Below are 22,998 nucleotides of genomic sequence, written 5' to 3' on the forward strand. Positions count from 1 at the left end.
TCTCACTCTTTCCTAGACATCGCCTGGTGGTATTACCAGTATCAGAGAGGTAAAAAACAGTTTAAACTAACTTGACTTTGGTCACATGACTTGCAAAGGCAGAGCTTCTTAATCAGGTTCATGTTTTGTAATTAGTCTTCTCAAGCACCAGCTTTCTGTGCCCTTTGTTAGCAAGCCTCACGTATATAGAAACAGTTGGAAATGTTCTTTTAGAGACGAGTTACAGGAAAAGCTTTGCTCCCCCTAAGAAATGGTTACGTTTTCCTTTCACAGACATTTGTAAAAACTCAGAGCCCATTTGCAGCTCAAGTGTAGTAATTGCTTCAAACAAATGGCCTGGATTTCCATGTTCTCTTTTTCCCCATGGTCTTCACCTCCTAATCTAATCAACATTTACTGAGGCAGTTTTTCTTATTAGTTTATCTCTTTTTATTTCATATTTATTTCCTATAATCAGCTTCAAGTCCTTTGTGCAACAAAGTGGCATGTGTTTAAATAAACAGTGAGGAGTAGGCTATGTGGTTTGTAGGTGGGAGGGTAAGTAGGTATAGATCAAAAACCAAAAACTCAATGCCTATTGCACAGGGCAAGCAGTATAAATGAATTCTGTGAACTAGGGGTGAATAACAGGGCATCCTAGAGGCTGTGGCTGCCCAGAGGGGACAGCCAGTGTTCAGCTCTAGCAGGCTGCTGAAGTGTCTGAATTTGAGACCAAAGTTGTCAGATAATCCCATTTTCCAAGACAAATCAGACATCCAGATTTGTACATGGATCTCTCATCTTTAAACATGGACAACTAATTCCAAAATAATTAAGACACATTTTACAGGTCAAACAAGACCTATCTTTGGGCCACACTGAAGCCAAGGATCACCATTTTGTAACCTCAAAGCTAGACGGGTGGCCGGGCACAGTGGCTCATGTCTGTAATCTCAGCACTTTGGGAGGCCAAGGTGGGCAGATCACCTGAGGTCAGAAGTTTGAGACCAGCCTGGCTAATGTGGTGAAACCCCGTTTCTACTAAAAATACAAAAAATATTAGCCGGGCATGGTGGCGCACACCTGTAATCCCAGCTATTCAGGAGGCTGAGGCAGGAGAATTGCTTGAACCCGGGAGGCAGAGGTTGCAGTGAGCCGAGATCGCACCATTGCACTCCAGCTTGGCAACAAGAGCAAAACTCCATCTAAAAAAAAAAAAAAAAAAAAAAAAGCTAGTTGGGTAAGTATAAAGTCCAAATCAGAGACACCATGAAGGAGGCACTATTGGCCAGTCCAGGGAGGAGATAGTCATGGTCACTGTCCTGAGCCTAATACAGGGGACACTTTACTGGGGAGAAGACCCAAGGTGTGGGTCCTCCCACTGCTCACAGTCCAGGTCTAACTGGTACACAAGCACACAGCTTCATAGGAGCAGGGGTGCTGCAAGGCTGGCTACAAGCCAGTTTGCAATTTGTGCTTGAGGAAAGCAGAATCCACTGTGGGGACACGTGGAAACCAGATATGATAAAAGGGGCCTGGACTGGCTGGATTCTAGGTCCAGATCTGTCACCCATTGCTCAACGACTTAGGACTCAGACAAAGCCAGTTAGTGAGAAGGTTTAGAAGAGATCTCCTATGCTAGAATAGCTTAGCATGGGCTGGATGTGTTTAAAAGATACAGAAACTCACTGAAAGTACAGTCATGCTCTGCATAATGACGTTTCCATCAACAACACAGCATACACAATTGTGGTCCCATAAGATTATAACGGAGCTAAAAAATTCCTATTGCCCAGTGACATCTTGATGTTCCTGACCCTGTGTGGGCTCAGGCTAATGTGTGTGTTTGTGTCTTCATTTGTAACAAAAAAAAAAAGGGTTTTAAAAGAAAAAAATAAAAATAAAAAATTTTTAAATAGAGAAAAAGCTTATAAAATAAGAAAATAAAGAAAAATATTTTTGTACAGCTAGGCAGTGTGAATTTTAAGCTAAATGTTACCACAAAAGAGTCCAAAAGTTTGAAAAAATCCAAATAGTTTGTAAAATAAAGTTAGAGTAAGCTAAGGTTAATTTCTTACTGAAAAAATTTTTATTAATTTAGTATAGCCCTAAGCATAAAGTATGTATAAAGTCTGCCTCATGTTTAGTAATATCCCAGGCCTTCACACTCACTCACCATCACTCACTGACTCACCCAGAGCAACTTCCAGTCCCGTAACTCCCACTCATGGTAAGTGCCCTAATAGTTGTACTATTTTTTATTTTTTACACCATAGTTTTATTCTACCTTCTCTACATTTAGTATGTTTAGATACACAAATACTTAATATACCTACCATTGTGTTACAGTTGCCTACAGTATTCAGTAAGTAATATGCTGTACAGGTTTGTTTATAGCCTAGGAGCAAAAGGCCATACCATACAGCCTAAGTGTGTAGTAGGGCTACCCCATCTAGGTTTGTGTGAGTATACTCCACGATGCTCACACGATGACAAAACTGCCTAACAACACATTTCTCAGAGTGTATCCCTGTTGTTAAGTGACACATGACTGAATAGGCAAATGTGCAGTGATTGTGCATTTTTTTTTTCTGAGGGAGTCTAAACCCTTCATTCCACACTCAGAAGAGTCTATGATCCCAAAACATTAAGGATCACTTAATCTAAATCATCTACTATTCAATCTGAGAATTTCCTGTGTAGCATCCTCTAGAGTCGGTGATTCCATCTCTCTTTGCCCCTAGTGATAGGTATTCATCCCTGTGTGAGGCACTCACAGTTAGAAAATCACTTCTTAATATCACATGTGCAGGGCAATGGTCCCTTCACTTCCATCACACATAAGGTTATGGAACAACAGGCATGAGAACACTGAATGGCTTAAAAGTACTTTACAAACAGAAGGTGCTCTAATTTATTCTTGTTATGTAGTTATTGCCATAGTATTACATCTCAAGTTAATTCTTATCTCAACCATTCAAACTCAAGTCTGACTTAGTAACTGGCTCATCATTATTTTTTATAACAAAGTAATGACTAGCAACATCTGGCATCAGAGACTTTGAACAAACCTCAGAAGAAACTGTCAAGGAGGCTCCCCATGGGTTCATGCTCTTCTCTCCTCCTGCACGCAGGGAACTGGGCCATTCTCCTTCCTTTACTGGGACTACCTGGGCTTCATCCAGGGAATCTCTGGGTGGCAACAGGAGGGTGGTGAAAACCGCTGCCCGTCACCTCTAAAGTTTCCTGTGAATGTATCTACAGCGGCCAGCACCCTGAGGCATACAAAGAAAAGGAAGGGAGAGCTGATGTGAGAGAGGCAGCGTGGGCACACCTGTGAGGTTGCCACAGCTGTAGACAAGTTAAATCAGTGCTGCCCAATCAAAAGTCATGACCCGTGAGAGTCAAAACCAGCACGGGTTTACAAAGGAATATATTAAAACTGAGACCAGAGCACAGCTCACATTAGTGAGGGACGGGATCATTTCATGGAGTTTTTGTTTCAAAATATTTCATTAACATTTCATTTATATATATGTGTATACTGGATTGTGACATAAATTAATAGTTCTTACTATAAAATACAGTAAAAGAAAGAAGAAAGAAAGAGAGGGTCACTGGTTTACCTAACATCCACAGGCAGGCTACTTCCCAGCATCTTGAGCCCCAAAGAAGTAAATTTCCTTCCACAACCGATGTTACCACAGCCTGACACTTAGCCAATGGTGAAAACGAAAAAAAAGCTTGGCAGTCAGTTTCCAAATATGCAGATATTACAGAATCTGTTTGATGTGGAAATTGATCCTGCTACCCAGACAGCAAACAACTCATTTATTAATAAAGTCCAGTTCGTCCTTAATGAAGTGAGTTTAATAGTTGATATTTCAATAATTACTTAGTGCATTTTTTATGAAGGTGATGGGAAGCAAGTGCTGTTTCTTGAGTCGGAAACAGTCTCTCAAGCTCCCGCAAAGAAATTTCCCTGAGCTTGTGAGGAATTCAGTCACGGGAAGATCAAGGAATTAAGTGTACTGCAAAAACCCTTTCATGCTTCTGGCTAAGATAAATCTAACAGTGTACTGGATGTCTTCAAGAATACCTCATTTACTCAAAAAATACAATATTCCCATTTTCTTTATTTGCATTTCAATGTGATTTTTGCTTTATCTCCTTTCTTCACTCAAGCCACCTGGGCAGTACCCAGGGAATTCCTAAGGGGCAAAAGGAGGGATGTGAAAACCTCTGCAGCCCCTTCGGAAGTTTCTTGTGAATATATGCACAGATAAACAGATGTGCATTTTAAAAATAAAAATGCTTTTAGATCCAATGCTAGGAGATTTAAACCAACAATTAATATCTCTGTTAAAATGGGTTAAAATAGATGAAAATATTAATATCTATATAAGCATTCTGAATTAGACTTATGTGAATTTTTCTCCTTTTCTTTCTTTCTTTCTTTCTTTTTGAGAATAAGCCCTTTCATTTAAATAGAAATGCTTCAGCGTTTAGATAATTGCTACTTATCTTGTTAGCTACAAACACAACAATAATTAAAGGCTCTGTAAGAATTATGAATTCTGGGGAAATTGGCCACTTGTCTCTCTGTGGCGTAAACACTATCTAATTTATAACAAATCATCTGCCTTAGTCCCAGCAGGATAAGGTGATATGTATTTCCCAGCACATGAGAAAGATGGCAATTAGGAATTGTTACCAAGTTACTGGAGCTTCACACGAACATTCATCACCTTTGGGGATATGTACAAGATACAAACTTAATTTGATGGATTCCTTTTGTATTGGGATCAAAGTCTCAAAAGGGAAAGTGACAATTTCAAGGAAAATCTGGTGCAGTGAGACCAACACTGATGAGAAAAATGCACACAATTTAATACACTTGCTCACCTTGTTCTCTGATGTGGAAACTCAGCCTGTGCTTGTTGTGGGTTGCCACCGGATGAGACATGGTCTGTGCATACTCCCAGCAGCCACCCGTCTCATCACTATTCTTGCCAGCCCAGATTTACAGTTGTTCAATAGACGGATTTGGTAATGTCTGCATGACAACAACAGGCAGAGAAGGTTAGATGGCAATTGATTCTTGACTGGTGTAAGTTTATAGAAAGCATTCTGGCAGGGCCCAAAGGAAATCGCTCACCTAGCCCTCTGTGATGGTAAAACGTTGAAAATTCCACTGACTTGGACTTTGTGATCCTTCAGTGGGAGATGGACAGATTCCTTGCTTTAACTGACAGACACTTTCTAAATAACTAATGCAATCTTATATTATATAATAGTCCATAAGGAAGGCATACTTAAACTACTACTTACAACAACTGTTTTTAGAGCCTTTCAAATGGTTTGTACAAAGTAGCTCCCATTTAAGATATTGCCCTAGTATTTAAGGATATCTAGTAGACATTACAAAACAATACACTGTAAATACATTCAGATTTTTATCATTAATACTTAACATGCTGTTATTTGAACTTTCTGCTAAATCATGCTATCCATTCCTAGTTGGCCCCAATGGTGAGAGTTTACTGTTTCTTTAAATAATTTTGTTTCCCTTTGCTGTCTAGAGTGTTTATCATTCTGCTTACTTGCCTGTGTCTCTGGAATATTCAGAAGGTTCCATGGGAAACAATTTGAATATGCAAAGAAGTTATTTTTAAAGCAAGGAAAATGTTTTCATATGGATTTATTTTGAGCATTTCTGCCTTTGCCTCCACTGGGAACATGTTTCTCTCCAACGCTGAAGCCCCCTCCCTGTGTAGTGTCTGACACAGAGGCTGACAGGGCAGGGAAGTGGGGTTCAAGATAGGAAGGCCATGGCAGTGTGACCCCAGCCCACAGTCCTAGATCCCAGGTCGTGACACCACTCTTTTGACAGCCCAGATTGTTACCTAACAAGAATGACTCCCAAGCTCAACCATTCCAATGCCATCTCCTCTGGTTCCAGATAAGATTGAAGATGAGCTGGAGATGACCATGGTTTGCCATCGGCCCGAGGGACTGGAGCAGCTCGAGGCCCAGACCAACTTCACCAAGAGGGAGCTGCAGGTCCTTTATCGAGGATTCAAAAATGTAAGACCCGCACAGGCTCTGAAGGCCTGGGGGGGTTTCCCACGTAAGGCTACGCTCTCCCCAGTGCCAAGGGAGCTCATAAGGTAGTTTCCCATATGTGAGGCTGTACAAGGAAGGCCAGCTCTATAAAGGGGGCATGAGAGGGAGATCACCTGGCTAGAAAGGAAGGCTCCAGGTGAGGATGGAGCAACCTTAGGAGACAGTAAACGGCCAACTGCCCAGAAACTTCACAGGATGGCACATCCTCAGGGAATTCACCCCGGCTCAGGGTCAAGCCTTAGCCCTTAACATAGTCATACCTTCCAACTTGGTGGTGCCCCCACAAAAATGGGATTTGGCCCTGCTGACTTATGCTAACCAGGCTCACCGAGACTGATGTGTAAGCCGAATGTCAGTGTATTAATTTACCATGGGAAATAGAACTGACAGTGGAACCAGACACTCCTCTCCCTTCGCTGGGACCCGCTCTCCTTGGAAGCCACATGGAAGCCAGGTTACAATCAAAAGTGGAGTCAGAGGATGGGAGTTCCTTGTTTAGTTGTTACTTTAAATACATTAATATGTTCCTGCAGTCTCAGGCCAGTTTGAGAGCTCTCAGATACAATCCTGGATATTAATTTATTTTTTAAGTTTAACTCTCAGAGCGCAATCTTATTCCCGAATCCTGGAGTGGTGTGGAGTGGGGTGGGCTAGAGCGATGTGCACCTGGTCACCCTCCCTCCAGGTACAGTCTGTAGGTAGAGCTGAGCTGAGTCAGTTCCAAACTGACCACAGCCTCAATGTTCTCCATTGAGAACAGGGATTCCAGCCCCTCCTAGGAGTTATCTGACAGGTGCTGGGATGCCTCTTCCTTCCACACTAGCCTTGACTGCACATGCCAAGTGCCTGGTTTCCTACTATTAGGGCTTCTTTCCTTCAATGGCAGCATTAGCAGTGGGCAGCCAAGTTGGAGCAGGATCCTGTGGGAAAGTTTCCCAGGCAGGCACTAGGATCAGAGGAAACAGCATCCAGAAAAGAGAAGAAATCTACATTGCTTGGCATCTACCATGGACTCAGTACCACCTAACATAGGTTCATAAGATACCCTTGGGGAAGGTATTTTTACCTCCATTTTACAGGTAAGGATATTGAGGATCGGAGACTGGCTTGGCCAAAGTCACAAAGCTTAGTATTGGCTAAGCCAGGATTTAAACCCAGGTTTTTCTGATCTTAAAGCCCCAAATCTCTCCACCTCACAGTGCCCATTCTCTGACAATGTCTCATCATTTTGCAAAGCAGCTCCAGTCCTGAGATGGGGCTGCCTTGGAGAAGTGGAAATGCACAGGTCCCTGCCCCTGGGGATCATGAGGAACCCCAGACACCAAAGCTGGGCCCAGTCTTCTTCTAGTGCTGGCCCTCAGATGCCTCCCGCTGACTCTCTCCCCTTCCCACAGGAGTGCCCCAGTGGTGTGGTCAACGAAGACACATTCAAGCAGATCTATGCTCAGTTTTTCCCTCACGGAGGTGAGTCTGACCTTGAAATCTATCTTGCCCAGCTCCCTCTCTGGTGAGCAGCCTTCCCTTCCTCCAAGTCCTCTCTTCCTTGCCATGTGCTTCCTTCTCGAGGAAGGGGCAAACTCGGAGCAAGACATCTCCCTCATCGTGAGAGGTGGGAGTCTCCAAAGCTTTAGCAGGAAAGAACTCTGAAAATGAACCCACCCTGGAAGGGGAAGAAGGGCTGATAATGCAACATCACAACGTCGCAGAACAGCTCTAGAAAGCAGGTATTATAATCCCAGATAGGGTAACTGAGTTTCAGGGAAGATAAGCAATGTACTCAAGATTGCACAGCAGGTGAGTAGCAAACCAGGATTAGATTCCATAAGGGTCTGAAACAGGTTTTGCCATGCTGGCGCCACCACTGTGCAGGGCACTTTTGAATCTTTTCCTTAAAATAGCTGAGACAAGCTGGAATTTTGTAAAAGAACTTCAGTAAATACCAAAGACTATAAAAATAAACTAATCGAAAAAGAGGCAGGAAACATAAAGTTGTGCTTATTAAGCCAGCTTACAAGTGTGCCAGGCCCACAACAGCTGCTCTGTTGCCCTGCCCGACTCCTGTGGGAACCAGCTCTATCCCCATGGGCCTGGGACCACATCGGTGACTCCTCCTATGACCTCCATGTGTCACATGCCACCTTGCATCCTGTCTCCAAGAGCTGTCTCCTGCAAGACACCTTCCCCGGATCCTGACAAAATGCAGATCCAAACATTCCAAACACTTCTTGGGCCCTGTTTCTCATGGGCCTCTTTGGCAGCAGATAGATGCCTTCCTTGGTGTGTGGGGCCCCTACCCAGATCAGGTGGGGGAGGCAGTTTTGTCCCATGCAGGCCCCAGAATTGCAGTTTGCTGAGTTCCACTGAGCCACTGTTTATTGAGTTCTCACTGTATGCCAGGCACAGCCCTAGTTTAAAATACTTTGTAAAAAATTTCAAGAGATAGGTCTTGCTACATCCCATTGTAGAGAGGTAGGAAAGGGAAGCTCAGAGAGGTCGTGCTTGATGCCCACAGTCACATAGCTTATGTAGTACAGCGGCATCCAAGTTCAGGCCTCTCTACTCTGGAGTGAGTGCTCATCCCAGGCATTGCATGGCCATTCAGAAGAACATGGTCATGCAGTCACTGTGTCATTCATACACCAACGATTGTGTGCATAGACACGCAGGAGAATGGTTTTCTCATGATGGCTAGAGGGAGGGGCAAGGGCTCATCTCACCTTTTGCTAGATCTAACTTCCCACCCAAACCCAAAGAGTTGAGTCAATGGGCCCCACTCCATAATTTTCTCCTTTCCATCACCCTAGCATCACTCTCCTGTCTTTCTTGTCAAAGCCCTGCCTTGTTTGGAAGGTTCTCCCTGTGTGGAATTCCTGCCCCCATCACCTGCCCTCCTTTTCTGCCTTGTAGATGCCAGCACGTATGCCCATTACCTCTTCAATGCCTTCGACACCACTCAGACAGGCTCCGTGAAGTTCGAGGTACGCTCATCTGGGGTCTACTCTAGGGGTCCTCTGGTTCTGCATCACCTCCCCCTCTAAATCTCAAGGCATTGGGGGAAGGGCTGGACCATCAAAAACTCTCAGTCAGACCAAAGACACGTTTATCCATTCGTAAGCATTTCCTAAAGATGGGGAAAAGCAGCTGCAACTTTCCCTGGCCTGCAGGAACTCAGGGACTCAGGGGACTAATAACAACAGTGTATGAGCTTCCGGGCACACTGCTTCCCAGTGGAAGCCCCTGTACTTAGGGCTTTGTATGTATTAACTCATTTACTCTAATCCCCACGATAACCCTATAGGGTAGGGTTTTATTATTTATTACCCTTTTACAGAAGAGGAGAGTAAGGCAAAGAGAGATAGAGTAGTTTTCCCAAGGTCAAAGAGCACACAAATGATAAAGGATGGATTTGAATGCAGGCAGAATGACCCTTAATACAGACTGTTCTTACAGTCCATGTCCTCAGCCACTAGACCATACGGCCACTGGGATGATAGACAGACCACTGCAGCCATGGATAAGGCAATAACAGGGCTGGCTGCATTGATCTGTGTCTCTCAGAGCTCCATTCTTCCTCAAGGGGGCACTTCGCAAAAAAAAAAAAAAAAAAAATGGGGCAGGGTAGGGACCCAAAGGCAGGAGCTCTTCACAGAGCATAGCCACATCCTCCAGGCAAACAAGAGGACGCGGGAGGCACCATTCTGTGAGAGTATCACAGTCTGACCCAAAGACACAGCTTCACCCTGCTTGATGGCTTGATGGTTAATGTCACTCCTGCCTTTTCCCCTTCTCAGGACTTTGTAACCGCTCTGTCGATTTTATTAAGAGGAACTGTCCACGAGAAACTAAGGTGGACATTTAATTTGTATGACATCAATAAAGACGGATACATAAACAAAGAGGTAAGTGAGCTGGGCCCAGGGATGTAAGAGGGCTCCAGTGAAGGTAACTAACCCAACAGAAAATAGCCCCAGGCATGAGGATAGCACTGTCTGAATGAGGCGGACTCTGCTTTGGGGCTAACAGAGCCGGTCCCTGGCAAAATAAAGAAGGCCTGCCTCATTGCCCCACCCTGCCCTGTTCCCAAGCGCCCAGAAAGGATTAAACAGATTAATTCTCACTGGGTCACCTAGATTCAGTAGATATTACACAGTGGATAAAAATGACTTGTTTCAGTGTAAAGAGTTACTCTTCCCTAGGGAACCTGCATTTGGGAAGGTTAGGAGCCACAAGCTAAAGCTAAAAGTTGAAATGGTGGAACTGTAGGCAGCACCTAGAATAGAAAAGAAAGATTTTTAAGGAAGAGGAACCTACAATTGGGTCATATTGGCCTTAAACTATTTTGCCTATTAATACAACCTCCAAGGGGGTAATGGAAGGTACGGCTGTCTTTAAAGAAATTATCACAAATAATTTCTGAATCTTCACTGCTTCGCACTTTTAGAACCTTAGAAGACATGTCTCTAGCCAGTGAAATACCCTCAGGTCTATCTCAAAACTCACTTTGGTATCCACTGTATCCTGGTATCTCAGTGGAAGCTGGAAATTGGCATCCTATAACACTCCACTTAACTGAGCTCCTGTGTGCCAGGCACAGTGCCTGGAGGTATAGATATCAGCACTAATCTTCACCTCAACCCTGCAAGCTTCTCTCTGTAAGCTCAGGGAGTTTATCCAACTTTCATTCCCCATTCATTTAGTCATGTTTTTAATTAACACAGATTTGAAGGCTTATTAGGTGTTCTAGGTGCTGGAGGTAAAGAGGTAAACAATCAGACTAGGCCCCACACTGGAGCAGCATAGAGAGATGGACAATAAACAGGCCAAAAAGGAATCAGCAGGTAGAAGATATTTTGACAGGGAAGGTTAGCAAAGGCCTCTCTAAGGAGGTGTCATCATACTGGAACCAGTTATACAAAAAGCCAGGAAAAGTGTTCCAGGCAGAAGGAACAGCCACTAGAGAGGCTTTGAGGCAAGATAGAGCTTCATGTGTTTCAAAAACAGCAAGGCTTCAGATGGCTGCAGATGAAGGTATGAAGCTGAAGACTAGTGCAGGATGAGGCTGACAGGTCAGCAGAGTCAGATGGTGGAGGGCTAGGGTAAGGGGCCCATCCATATTCCCCTGGGAAGCTGTTAGATGAACATGTTTTTTGAAAGACACAAAAGGCAAAAACAGACTTAAAGAGAATCAGAAAATCTGACTAGCTCTGCATTATTTTTTTTTTTTTTTAAGAACCAAATAATAAACTTTAATTTGAATATAGTACAGTAGAATATAATAATTATTTTGAGGTACAAAAATAATTATAAAATACTTTTCCCATTTGCAAGTAATGTATGCTATAGACTATAAATAGTACACTGATGCCAGAAACTGTACATATTTCACTACATGCCTAAGTCTGGGTCTTCCTCTCTCCTCCATCATCACATGTAAGAAAACCAGCTGTGCAATACTACTTTGCAATCTTGAAACTCTATTAAGACATTTCAGAAGTAGCTATCTTTAATAACAGAATTAGATGGTACCTTTCTTTAAAATAGTATGTATGTTTTTTGGCTCAATCCTATAGATGAAAAAGTTTACAAAAATTAGATTTCTGCCATTTTTGGAATATCTGCTTTTTTTTCCCAAAAGACAGGAAAATGTCAGAGAGAATCTAGAGTGTTGAATTTAACAAAAGCTCATTTGAAAGTAAATCTCCATCAATGGAAAAGCTTTTTGACTATAGGCAATTTGAAAATAATAGCAATTCACTGGAAGACAAATTTCACTGCCAAAACCTGCTGACGAGTTCTCCCTGTCTTTTTTTTCTTTTCTTTTTTTTTTCTGTTTGAGACAGAGTTTCGCTCTGTCACTCAGGCTGGAGTGCAGTGGCGCAATCTGGCTCACTGCAAGCTCCACCTCCCGAGTTCAAGGCATTCTCCTGCCTCAGCCTCCCGAGCAGCTGGGACCACAGGCGCCCGCCACCACGCCCGGCTAATTTTTTTTTTTTTTGTATTTTTAGTAGAGACAGGGCCTCACCGTGCTAGCCAGGATGGTCCCAATCTCCTGACCTCGTGATCCGCTTGCCTCGGCCTCTCAAAGTGCTGGAACTACAGGCATGAGCCACCGCGCCCGGCACCTCTCCCTGTCTTTTTTTTTTTTTTTTTTTTTTTTAATTTCTGAAGTATTTATTGATCATTCTTGGGTGTTTCTCGGAGAGGGGGATATGGCAGGGTCATAGGATAATAGTGGAGAGAAGGTCAGGAGATAAACACATGAACAAAGGTCTCTGGTTTTCCTAGGCAGAGGACCCTGCGGCCTTCTGCAGTGTTTGTGCCCCTGAGTACTTGAGATTAGGGAGTGGTGATGACTCTTAAAGAGCATGCTGCCTTCAAGCATCTGTTTAACAAAGCACATCTTGCACCACCCTTAATCCATTTAACCCTGAGTTGACACAGCACATGTTTCAGAGAGCAGGGGGCTGGGGGAAAGGCCATAGATCAACAGCATCCCAAGGCAGAAGAATTTCTCCTAGTCAGAACAAAATGGAGTCTCCTATGCCCACCCCTTTCTACACAGACACAGCAACAATCCGATCTCTCCTTCCTTTCCCCACACTTCCTCCCCTTCTCTTCAACAAAACCGCCATTGTCCTCATGGCCCGCTCCCGATGGTCGCTGTCTCTTCGGAGCTGTTGGGTACACCTCCCAGACAGGGCAGCCGGGAAGAGGCGCTCCTCACCTCCCAGACAGGGCGGCTGGGCAGAGGCGCCCCTCGCTTCCCAGACGGGGCCGCCCGGGCAGAGGCGCTCCTCTCCTCCCAGACCGGGCGGCCGGGCAGAGGCGCTCCTCACTTCCCCGACGGGGCCGCCCGGGCAGAGGCGCTCCTCGCTTCCCAGACGGGGCCGCCCGGGCAGAGGCGCTCCTCAGTTCCTCCCAGACCGGGTGGCAGCCAGGCAGAGGCGCTCCTCACTTCCCAGACGGGGCGGCCGAGCAGAGGCGCTCCTCACTTACCAGAGGGGGCGGCCGAGCAGAGGCGCTCCTCACTTCCCAGAGGGGGCGGCCGGGCAGAGGCGCTCCTCACTTCCCAGACGGGGCGGCCGGGCAGAGACGCTCCTCACTTCCTCCCAGATGGGGTGGCGGCCAGGCAGAGGCGCTCCTCACCTCCCAGACAGGGCGGCCGGGCAGAGGCGCTCCTCACTTCCCAGACTGGGCGGCCGGGCAGAGGCGCTCCTCACCTCCTAGACGGGGCGACCAGGCAGAGGCGCTCCTCACTTCCCAGACGGTGTGGCGGCCGGGCAGAGGTGCTCCTCCCTTCCCAGATGGGGCAGCCAGGCAGAGGCGCTCCTCACTTCCCAGACGGTGTGGCGGCCGGGCAGAGGTGCTCCTCCCTTCCCAGATGGGGCAGCCAGGCAGAGGCGCTCCTCACTTCCCAGACGGTGTGGCGGCCAGGCAGAGGTGCTCCTCCCTTCCCAGATGGGGCAGCCAGGCAGAGGCGCTCCTCACTTCCTCCCAGACGGGGTGGCGGCCAGGCAGAGGCGCTCCTCACTTCCCAGAGGGGGCGGCCGGGCAGAGGTGCTCCTCACTTCCTCCCAGACGGGGTGGCAGCCGGGCAGAGGCACTCCTCACCTCCCAGACGGGGCGGCCGGGCAGAGGTGCTCCTCATCTCCCAGACGGGGCGGCCGGGCAGAGATGCTCCTCATCTCCCAGACGGGGCAGCCGGGCAGAGGTGCTCCTCACTTCCTCCCAGACGGGGTGACGGCCGGGCAGAGGCACTCCTCACCTCCCAGACGGGGCGGCCGGGCAGTAGCTCTGCATTATTTAGAGAAATTATATTCACAGTTAAAAACCAATCCCAAATAAAATTATAGGCCCAGATGGTGGACTGGTGAATTCTAATATCAATCCTACAAAAAAATTTTAGAAAATAGAAGAGGATGGAACAGTTCCCAACTTGTTTTATAAGTCCAATAGTACCCTGATACCCAAACCCAAGAATAAAAGGTCTTATGAAAGGAAACAACCACAAAACAGTCTCCCTCATGAGCACAGATACAAAAAGCTTTCACTAAATATTAGCAAATTGAATTCAGCAATATATAAAAAGGATGATACACTACGACTATGTGAGTTTTATTCTAGGAATGCAAGGTTGGTTTAACATTCAAAAATCAATCAATATAATTCACTATATTTAAAGAAACCAAAGGGATATAGACGGAAAGAAAGAATTAACACTGTCTTTATTTGTACATGGTATAATTGTATTAATAGAAAACCCTAAGAGTCTACAATTAAACTGCTAAAAATAATAAGTGAATTTAACAAAGTGAAGACATGAGTTCTATTTACAAAAATCATTTATAATTCTACATCCAACAAGCAACCAGAAAATTAAATTAAGAAAAATAGCATCAAAAAGCACAAAATACTTTGAGAAAAATTCAACAAAACAGGTGCAAGACTCATACACTGAAAACTATAAAATATTGCTGAAATAAAGTAAAGAACTAAATAAACACAGAGATAAATCATGCTCATGGGTTGGAAGGCCCAATATAGTTAAGATGTGGATTCTCCAAATTTGATTTATAGATTTAGTGTGATCTCAATCAAAATCCCAGCAGGTATTTTGTAGCAGTTGATATGGGAATGCAAAAAAACTAAAATAACCAAAACAACTGAAAAAAGAACAAAGTTGAAGGACTAAACCTACCTTACTTCAAGACTTAATGAAAAGGTGCAGTAGTCAAGATGGTAGGGAATTGGCATAAGGATAGACATATAGATCAATGGATCAAAATAGAGAGTCAAAAAAACTAAAAGTAGAGCTACCATATGATCCAACAATCCCACTGCTGGGTATATACCCCAAATAAAGGAAACCAGTATATCAAAGAGATATTTGCACTCCCAAGTTTGTTGCAGATCTGTTCATAATAGCCAAGATTTGGAAGCAACCTAAGTGTCCATCAACAGATGAATGGATAAAGAAAATCTGGTACTTAAACACAATGGAGTACTTCAGCCTTAAAATAGAATGAAATTTAATTATCTACAACGTGGATGGAATTGGAGGTCATTACATTAAGTGAAATGAACCAGGCACAGAAAGACAAACATCCCATGTTCTCTCTTATTTGTTGGATCTAAAAATCAAAACAATATGAAGATAGAGGGTAGAAGGATGGTTACCAGAGGCTGGGAAGGATAGTAGGGGGGCTGTGGGGGAAGTTAGGATGGTCAATGGGTACAAAAAAAATAGAATGAATGAATAAGGCCTGGTATTTGATAGCACAACAAGGTGACTGTAGTCAATAATTTAATTGAACATTTTAACTAAAAGAGTGTAATTCGTTTGTTTGTAACACAAAGGATAAATGTTTGAAGGGATGGATACTCATTTTTCATGATGTGGTTATTACACATTGTATGCCTGTATCAAAACTTGTCATGTACCCCATAAATATATACACCTACTATGTGCCCACAAAAATTAAAAATAAAAAATAAATATTTTTTAAAAATAGAGATAGACCCACCCATATGTCAATGCAACAGATGCCAAAAAGATCAAAGGGGAAAGAACCGTGTTTTCAACAAATGGTTTTGTAACAGCTGTATATCCATTTGGAAACAAAAATGGACCTTAACCTTAACCTCATGCCAAACATAAACATCAACTTGGAATGGATTATAGACTTAAATATTAAAACAAAAGCTGTTTTCTTAAGGAATACATAGGAGAAACATTCTTACAACTTTGGAGTAGGAAAGGATAAGGAATCATTTTTTAAAGTAGATAAATTTGACTTCATCAAAGTTAAAAATTTTGTGCTTTAGAAGACACCTTTAAGAAAATGGAAATGCAAGCCATGGACTTGGAAAAAATGTTTGCAAATTATATACCAGATATATAAAGATACCAGGATACCAATCCAATATAAATACTGGCATCCAAAATATATAAGGAACATTTATAATTTAATACAAAGATAAACAACTTCATATAAAATAGGCAAAAGATTTGATGAGATACTTAAGAAAAGAAGATATGTGGATGGCCAGTAAGCCCATGAAAGGTTGCTCCATATCACTGGTCTTCAAAGAAATGCAAATTATAACTCTAATGAAATACAATTGCACAGAATGGCCACAATTAAAAAGACTGACAATACCAAGCATTGGCAAAGATGTGGAGCAATAGAAACTCTCATAGATAGCTGGCAGAAATGCAAATGGTACAAACAAGTTGGGAAACATTTTGGCATCTTTGATAAAGCTCAACACGCACTTAACATACAACCCAGAAATCCCATTCCAGTCAGGCATGGTGGCTCACACCTGTAATCTCAGTACTTTGGGAGGCTGAGTGAGGCAGGCGGATCACTTGAGCTCAGGTGTTCACGACCAGACTGGGCAACATGGCAAAACACTGTCTCTACCAAAAATACAAAAAAAAAAAAAAAAAAAAAAAAAAAGCCAGACATGGTGGTAAGCACCTGTGGTCCCAGCTACCAGGGAGGCTGAGGTGGAAGAATTGCTTAACCCTGGGGAGTAGAGGTTGTAGTGAGCTGAGATTGCACCACTGTACTCCAGCCTGGGTGACAGAGCAAGACCCTGTCCCAAAAAAAGAAAAAAGAAAAAAAAAGAAGAAAGGAAGTCCCACTCCTGGGTATTTACCCCCCAAAATAAAAACATGTAATTCCATAAAGACTTGTACAAAGATGTTCATAGCAGCTTTATTCATAGTAATCTCAAAACTTAAATGACCCAAATGTCTGTCAACAGGACAATGGGTAAATACATCGTAGTCTGTTCATCCAGTGGAATATTACTCAGCAGTAAAAAGGAATGTTATAGTTGCATGCAACGTGTATGAAGCTCATAAACCTCATGCTGAGTAAATGAAGCCAGACTCAAATGAGTTTACACTGTTTTACTCCATTTACGTGAGATTTTAGAAAATACAAACTAATCTATAGTAACAGAAATCAGATCTGTGGTTGCCTGGTGTTGAAGGTTGAGAGGCACTCACTGCGAAGAAATGTGAAGGGATGTCTTTTGGTTGTGAAAATGTTCTATATCTTGAGTACGGTGGAGGTTACATGGGTGGATACACTGTCAACATTCATCAAACAGTACACTTAAAATGGGTGAATTTGTTATAAGTAAATTATGCTCCAATAAATTTGATTTATTTGTTGGAAAATTTGGTGTAAGGGGAAAGTGCCTAACCAATAGAAGACACTCAAAAAATGTGTTGAAGGAAAAAAATCCTGTGAAATAAAGCAGGTAAGAGAAAATAAGAACTCAATATCATCCAAAATATAGATTACAAATCCTAAATGAGATAATAGGAAATTAATCCCAGTGCTCTGTTTAAAGGCTCATACCTGTAATCCCAACACTTTGGGAGACTGAGGCAGGAGGATGGGCTGAGCCCAGGAGTTCAAGACCAGCCTGGTCAACATAGGGAGAGCCTGTCTCTTCAAAAGAAAAATTTAAAAATTACCTGGGTGTAGTGGCACGTGCCTGTGCTCCCAGCTACTCCAGAGGCTGAGGCAGGAGGACAGCTTGAGCCCAGGAGTTCAAGACTGCCCTGAGCCATAATCACTCCACCGCACTCCAGCTTGGGCAACAGAACAAAACCCTTCCTCAAAAAAGCAATAAAATAAAATAAAGAAATGCACATGACTAACATAAGGTTTATTCCAGGAATGCAGGAATAGCCCAGTAGCAGACAAAGCCTATTAAATAATTTATCATATTAATATATCAAAAGATCAAACCATTTGATGCTAAAATCACCTTTGATATAATTTACCATTTATTCATAAAAATTTTCAAGATTCAATTAATTAGGAATAAAATACTTCTTCAGCATAATGGAAAATACCCCAGCCTAGTACACAGCTTCATACTTTATGGTAACACACGGAGATTATCACTGAAGAAAAGATGAGGCAAGATTGCATGCTGTCAGACATCACCACTGTTTAACATTTCCTGAAAGTTCTTCAAATACAGTGAAACAGAAAAAGAATGCGATCTAAATAGGAAAAATTACAACATTCCTTGTTAATGACATGATTTTCTATCTGAGAAAAAAGACAGCAAGAAAATCAACTTAAAACAACTGGAACTTTTAAAAAGCTGGCAAAGTGGTAATAACATACATACACAAAAAGAAATTGTATAGCCAATATATCAGTTGTGACTAGCTAGAAAATTATAATAAAAATATTCTCATTGTAATCACAATAAAATTTAAAGCACATGGGCATTTTAAATATCCATAATTTAGATGAAGAGAAAGAAAAATTTAATAAGTAGAGAAACATACCATCTTCTGAAAGGATGTATATTATAAAGATAGCAATATTGTAATGACAGCAATTCTTCTCTAATTAAATTTATTTTATTTTGAATCAAAATGAAAGTGTTATTTGGGGAGGAAATTTGGCACAATTGTTTTAAAGTTACATTGGAAGATTAATCAGATGAGAATAGCAAAGATAATTTTCAAAAAGAAGAAAAATGGTGGGATTTGTTCTACCAGATACTGAAATATATTATAAAGCTAAAACTATTAAAGTATTATAATATCAGAGAAGGAAAAGGTAGATCAATGGAACAGAATAGAAATCCCAGGTACAAATACCATCTTGGTTCATAATAAAGGGAGCATATTGAATAGAGAGGTAATGAATCATTAAATGATTCTGGGAAAACTGGTTAACTATTTTGGCAATAAGTAAGTAAATATTCTTACTTAGTACCATAAACCCAAAATCACTATAGATACGTACAGTTGCATTTTAACTTAAAAAGAACAAAAAATCATATGTGAATATCTGATCGTAGAATGGAAAAAGCATAAAATCAAAGTTAGAAATAATTTTTTAAACTATTGATGGCTTTACACTGTAAATATTTTAAAATTCTGTACATCAAAAAATACCATAAACAAAGTTGAAAAGCAAGTGACAAACTTGTTTTTAAAAATCTGCAATTTATGATGAGAGAAAGGATTGATATTCCTCAGCAGACATTCATCTTAACAAAGGCAAGAGTCATATTCATCGTGCTTATCTTTGTATTTCTTTGACACAATATCTAGCACATGGTAGATGCATAAAAATATATTTTAAATAAATTAAAAATCTATTAAGAGATTTTAACAATTTAATAAATCTACGCAAATATATAAAGAGCTCTCACAATCCAGTCAGAAATAGATGAACACAATGAGAAAAGCAGATAAAAAAATAGTTCATGGGAAAATAAATAAAAATAGTCAATACATATATTAGAAACCTCACTAAGAAAGTAATGTTATCTTTAAAAACAATGAATTATCACTTATCTATTAAATTGCAAAGGTTTTGTAAAGTCTTTGTTGAAGGTTGGTGGAAAGTGGTTTTTCATACATAGTTGCTGAGAGTGTTCTGATATAAACACTCTCACTGCTAAAGGGATGTCATTGCTCTGAGGTGCCCTCAACAGATAGAACGAGGAAATAGATGTCTCTATCCAGGTGTTTATTTTTAAATGTGTGCTTTACAAGGTATTTGAGGAATATGTATCAAAAGCATTGAAAGTCATGTATCCCATTCCCCTTATAAAACCACACCTTGATATATGTCCCAAGGAAATAAAGAATAGACACAAAGACTTAAAAGCAAGAAGAGTCTTCAGGTAATAGTGCCCCAGAATGTGATAACCATAATATCCACTAATAGCAGATTTGTAAAATGAATTACAGTAAATACATATAAGGGAATAGCCAGTGGCCACTTAAAATCATGAAAGAGTAATGTAAAATAAACATTAGTATGATATATTACATTTTTAAATCACTTGACAAAATGATATGTATATCTCAATTTTATAAACAACTAAATGCTTATATACACATGCAAATATATGATACTCTAAAATATTCAAATACTACCTTGAAAAATATATAAAGAAAAAAATACAGAAATGGGAGTTATACTACTTGGTCTTCAACTTTGGTTCACTCATTATTCCACCACTGAATAACCTTACTAGCTCCTATTCCCTTTTTGTAATTTGCAAACTAGGCAGAATTGTCCCCATTAATCCATCAGACCTCTCTGGAGGGCAGAGTTAATAAAGTACCCCTTAAAAAAAAAAAAGAAAGTGTGGATAAGTAGCTTCTTAGATAAGATAGCAGGATCTTCCCCTGGCAATCATTTGGAGATAACCTCATCCAAGTTGTAGGCTATGAAAATCCTGAGAGAGCAACAAAATTGCTCTTTCTGTGATTAAAAAAAAATATCAGACAGGAAAAGCATCAATGGCCATGTAGATGTGAAGGGCTTGTAAAGCACACATTTAAAAATAAACACATGGATAGAGACATCTATTTCCTTGTTCTATCTGTTGAGGGCACCTCAGAGCAATGACATCCCTGTAGCAGTGAGCATACTAGCATCTAGACCCTGATTTCTGAATACCATTCTTCAATAAACAGAACCAGTCTTCTTAGAGAATAGTTGATTCTAAGATTGGGAAAGAGAAAATACAAGATGAGCCTGGAGTACTTTATTATGCTAGAAGGTATAAAAGTGCTTAAAGAAAAACTGCAGGAGTCAACCTGAAGGAGTTCCAAATAGCCAGAATGAGAGCAATTTGAGCAAAATTAAAAATTATTAAGTATTGGATTATAACTTGTAAAATATGGTAAATGCCCATGAGTCCATGCTAATGTAAATAAACAACTGAATACATAAATAAATGCAGGAGAGAAGGCAGCTCTTCCTTACAGAAGAATTTTAATTAATAAATATAGAAGGAATAAAGGAAATACAAAATTACCATCAGGCAAACACTACAGTAATAATTTTTGCAGGCAAGATCCACTGAAAGATACTAAATCAGTAAGGAAACTTGACAGACACCACCTTAATCAAGTAATAAAACATCTCAACAGTATGTAACTCCCTGATATGATGCACTGAGAAGGTTATAACATCACTTCTGTGGTATTCTTGCCCAAAATGCATAGCTTCAATCTAATCATAACTAAACCAGGGATTAACTCAAATTGAGAGATATTCTACAAAACAACTGACCTGTATTCATATCAAAAGTGTGAGGTCCTGAAAGACAAGGAAAGAAAGAAACTCAGGCTGGGCATAGTGGCTCATGCCTATAATCCCAGCACTTTGGGAGGCAGAGGCAGGAAGATCACTTGAGTCCAAGAGTTTGAGACCAGCCTGGGCAACATGGCAAAACCCCATCTCTACAAAAAATTAGCCAGGCGTGGTGGTACTCGCCTGTAGTCCCAACTACTTGAGAGGCTGAGGCGGGAGGATCACTTGAACCTTGGAGGTCGAGGCTGCAGTGACGGGAATTGTGCCACTGCACTCCAGCCTGGGTGACAGAGCAAGAACCTGTCTCAAAAAAAAAAAAAAAAAAGAATGAGAAACTCATACAGATTAGAAGAGACTAAGGAGACACAACAAATAAATGCAATGTAGAATCATTGAAGGGAAAAAAATATTAGCTGAAAAGCTGATAAAATTTGAATAAGCCCTGTAGTTGGTTAATTATAGTGAAGCCATGTTAATTTCCTGGGTTTGGTCATTGTGCTCTGGTTATGCAAGTTGTTAACATTAAAGGAAACTGGGTGAAAGGTATGCACGAACTCTCTGTACTAATTTTGTAACTTTTCTGTAAGTCTGAAATTATTAATAATATGCAAAAAGTAAACAAAAAATAAAATAAAATAAGCACATGGAATGAGACTGTCCCCTGGGTCTCTGTAGAAACCAGGTCAAACATCCCAAACGCTCCTTTACCCCCATTCTGAGTTGGGCCAGAATGGTCAGAATAATGGTTCCTAATGTACCTTGATATACATGGAAACTCCCAGGACCGAGTCCTAAGATGCTCTGATTCAGTAGGTTTGGAGTGGACTTGAGAACTGATCTTTTTAATAAGGGCCTCAGTCTGTGGAACTATTGCCCTCATGTGCCCTGTGGATAATCTTGGCTGTTGGTTCATTTTTCTTAACTTAAAACAGTGGCAGAACCTATGGGGATTTTTAAATCTCTAGGCTAGAACATTAACTTTTTAAAAATTCAGAATAATATTTTATTTGCCTCAAGCCTGTGAATGGGGATCCCACACATCACCCCGCACTGAAGACAATGCCCATAACAAGGTAACCTACCCATGAGCTTCCGAGGGATTTAGGAATTGTCTACCATGTCCTCTCTAAGAAGGGCTCCCACAATATAGCCCCTTCTGCTTGCTTTCTAACTCCCTATCACCTGCTAAAGAAGGACCTCACCTTTTAATCACTTTCATTGCCAAGGGGCTAAGGAGCCCCAAACTCTGTCACCTAGGAAGAGCTTGACCTCATGGTTTCCACACTGCGTGCTTTTATGTCCCCACTCCAGGAGATGATGGACATTGTCAAAGCCATCTATGACATGATGGGGAAATACACATATCCCGTGCTCAAAGAGGACACTCCAAGGCAGCACGTGGATGTCTTCTTCCAGGTAAGTGCACACACCCTGCACATGAGCTGTAAGCCCAGCCTAGATCAAGTCAACCCAGGAGCACCTGAGCAAGTGATTTGTGTCCAACCCTGTACTAGGCATGGTTGGTAACAGAAAAGAATTATAAGATACATTGTCCTCAAGAAACAGATGATCTCCTTAAGCTGCAAGTGTACATGACAGAAGAGAACAAGAAAGTATATTATTAAATGTTAGTGGTATAGTATGAACTCTAAATCCATAAAAATTAGGGGATCAGGGTAAACACAAAAGACTTCATTAATTAAAATTGTGGAGGTGTTAAGCATTTGTGTCTGGGAAGTAAGGGGAAATAAGATTGGAAACTAGGATAGGGCCAGATTATGAGACC

At 41.6% G+C, this 22,998-nt stretch overlaps 1 protein-coding gene across 5 annotated transcripts in view; it reads left to right on the plus strand.

Annotated features, from left to right (window-relative positions):
• KCNIP1 (potassium voltage-gated channel interacting protein 1) overlaps window positions 1-22,998 on the plus strand; it is a 382,861-nt gene that overhangs the window by 356,509 nt on the left and 3,354 nt on the right. For 3 of the 5 annotated variants that reach the window (XM_054488550.2, XM_054488551.2, XM_054488552.2), the window contains exons 2-6: window positions 5,942-6,066; window positions 7,500-7,569; window positions 9,013-9,083; window positions 9,897-10,004; window positions 22,524-22,628. In XM_054488550.2, coding sequence (XP_054344525.1) covers window positions 5,942-6,066; window positions 7,500-7,569; window positions 9,013-9,083; window positions 9,897-10,004; window positions 22,524-22,628 — 479 coding nt within the window. Of the gene's footprint in view, window positions 1-16; window positions 50-5,941; window positions 6,067-7,499; window positions 7,570-8,937; window positions 9,084-9,896; window positions 10,005-22,523; window positions 22,629-22,998 lie in introns of all 5 variants that reach the window. The other 2 variants (XM_054488549.2, XM_054488548.2) reach the window with 2 other exon arrangements.

This window comes from Pongo pygmaeus, chromosome 4 (assembly GCF_028885625.2).
Source record: "Pongo pygmaeus isolate AG05252 chromosome 4, NHGRI_mPonPyg2-v2.0_pri, whole genome shotgun sequence".
NCBI classification, from domain to species: Eukaryota; Metazoa; Chordata; class Mammalia; order Primates; family Hominidae; genus Pongo; species Pongo pygmaeus.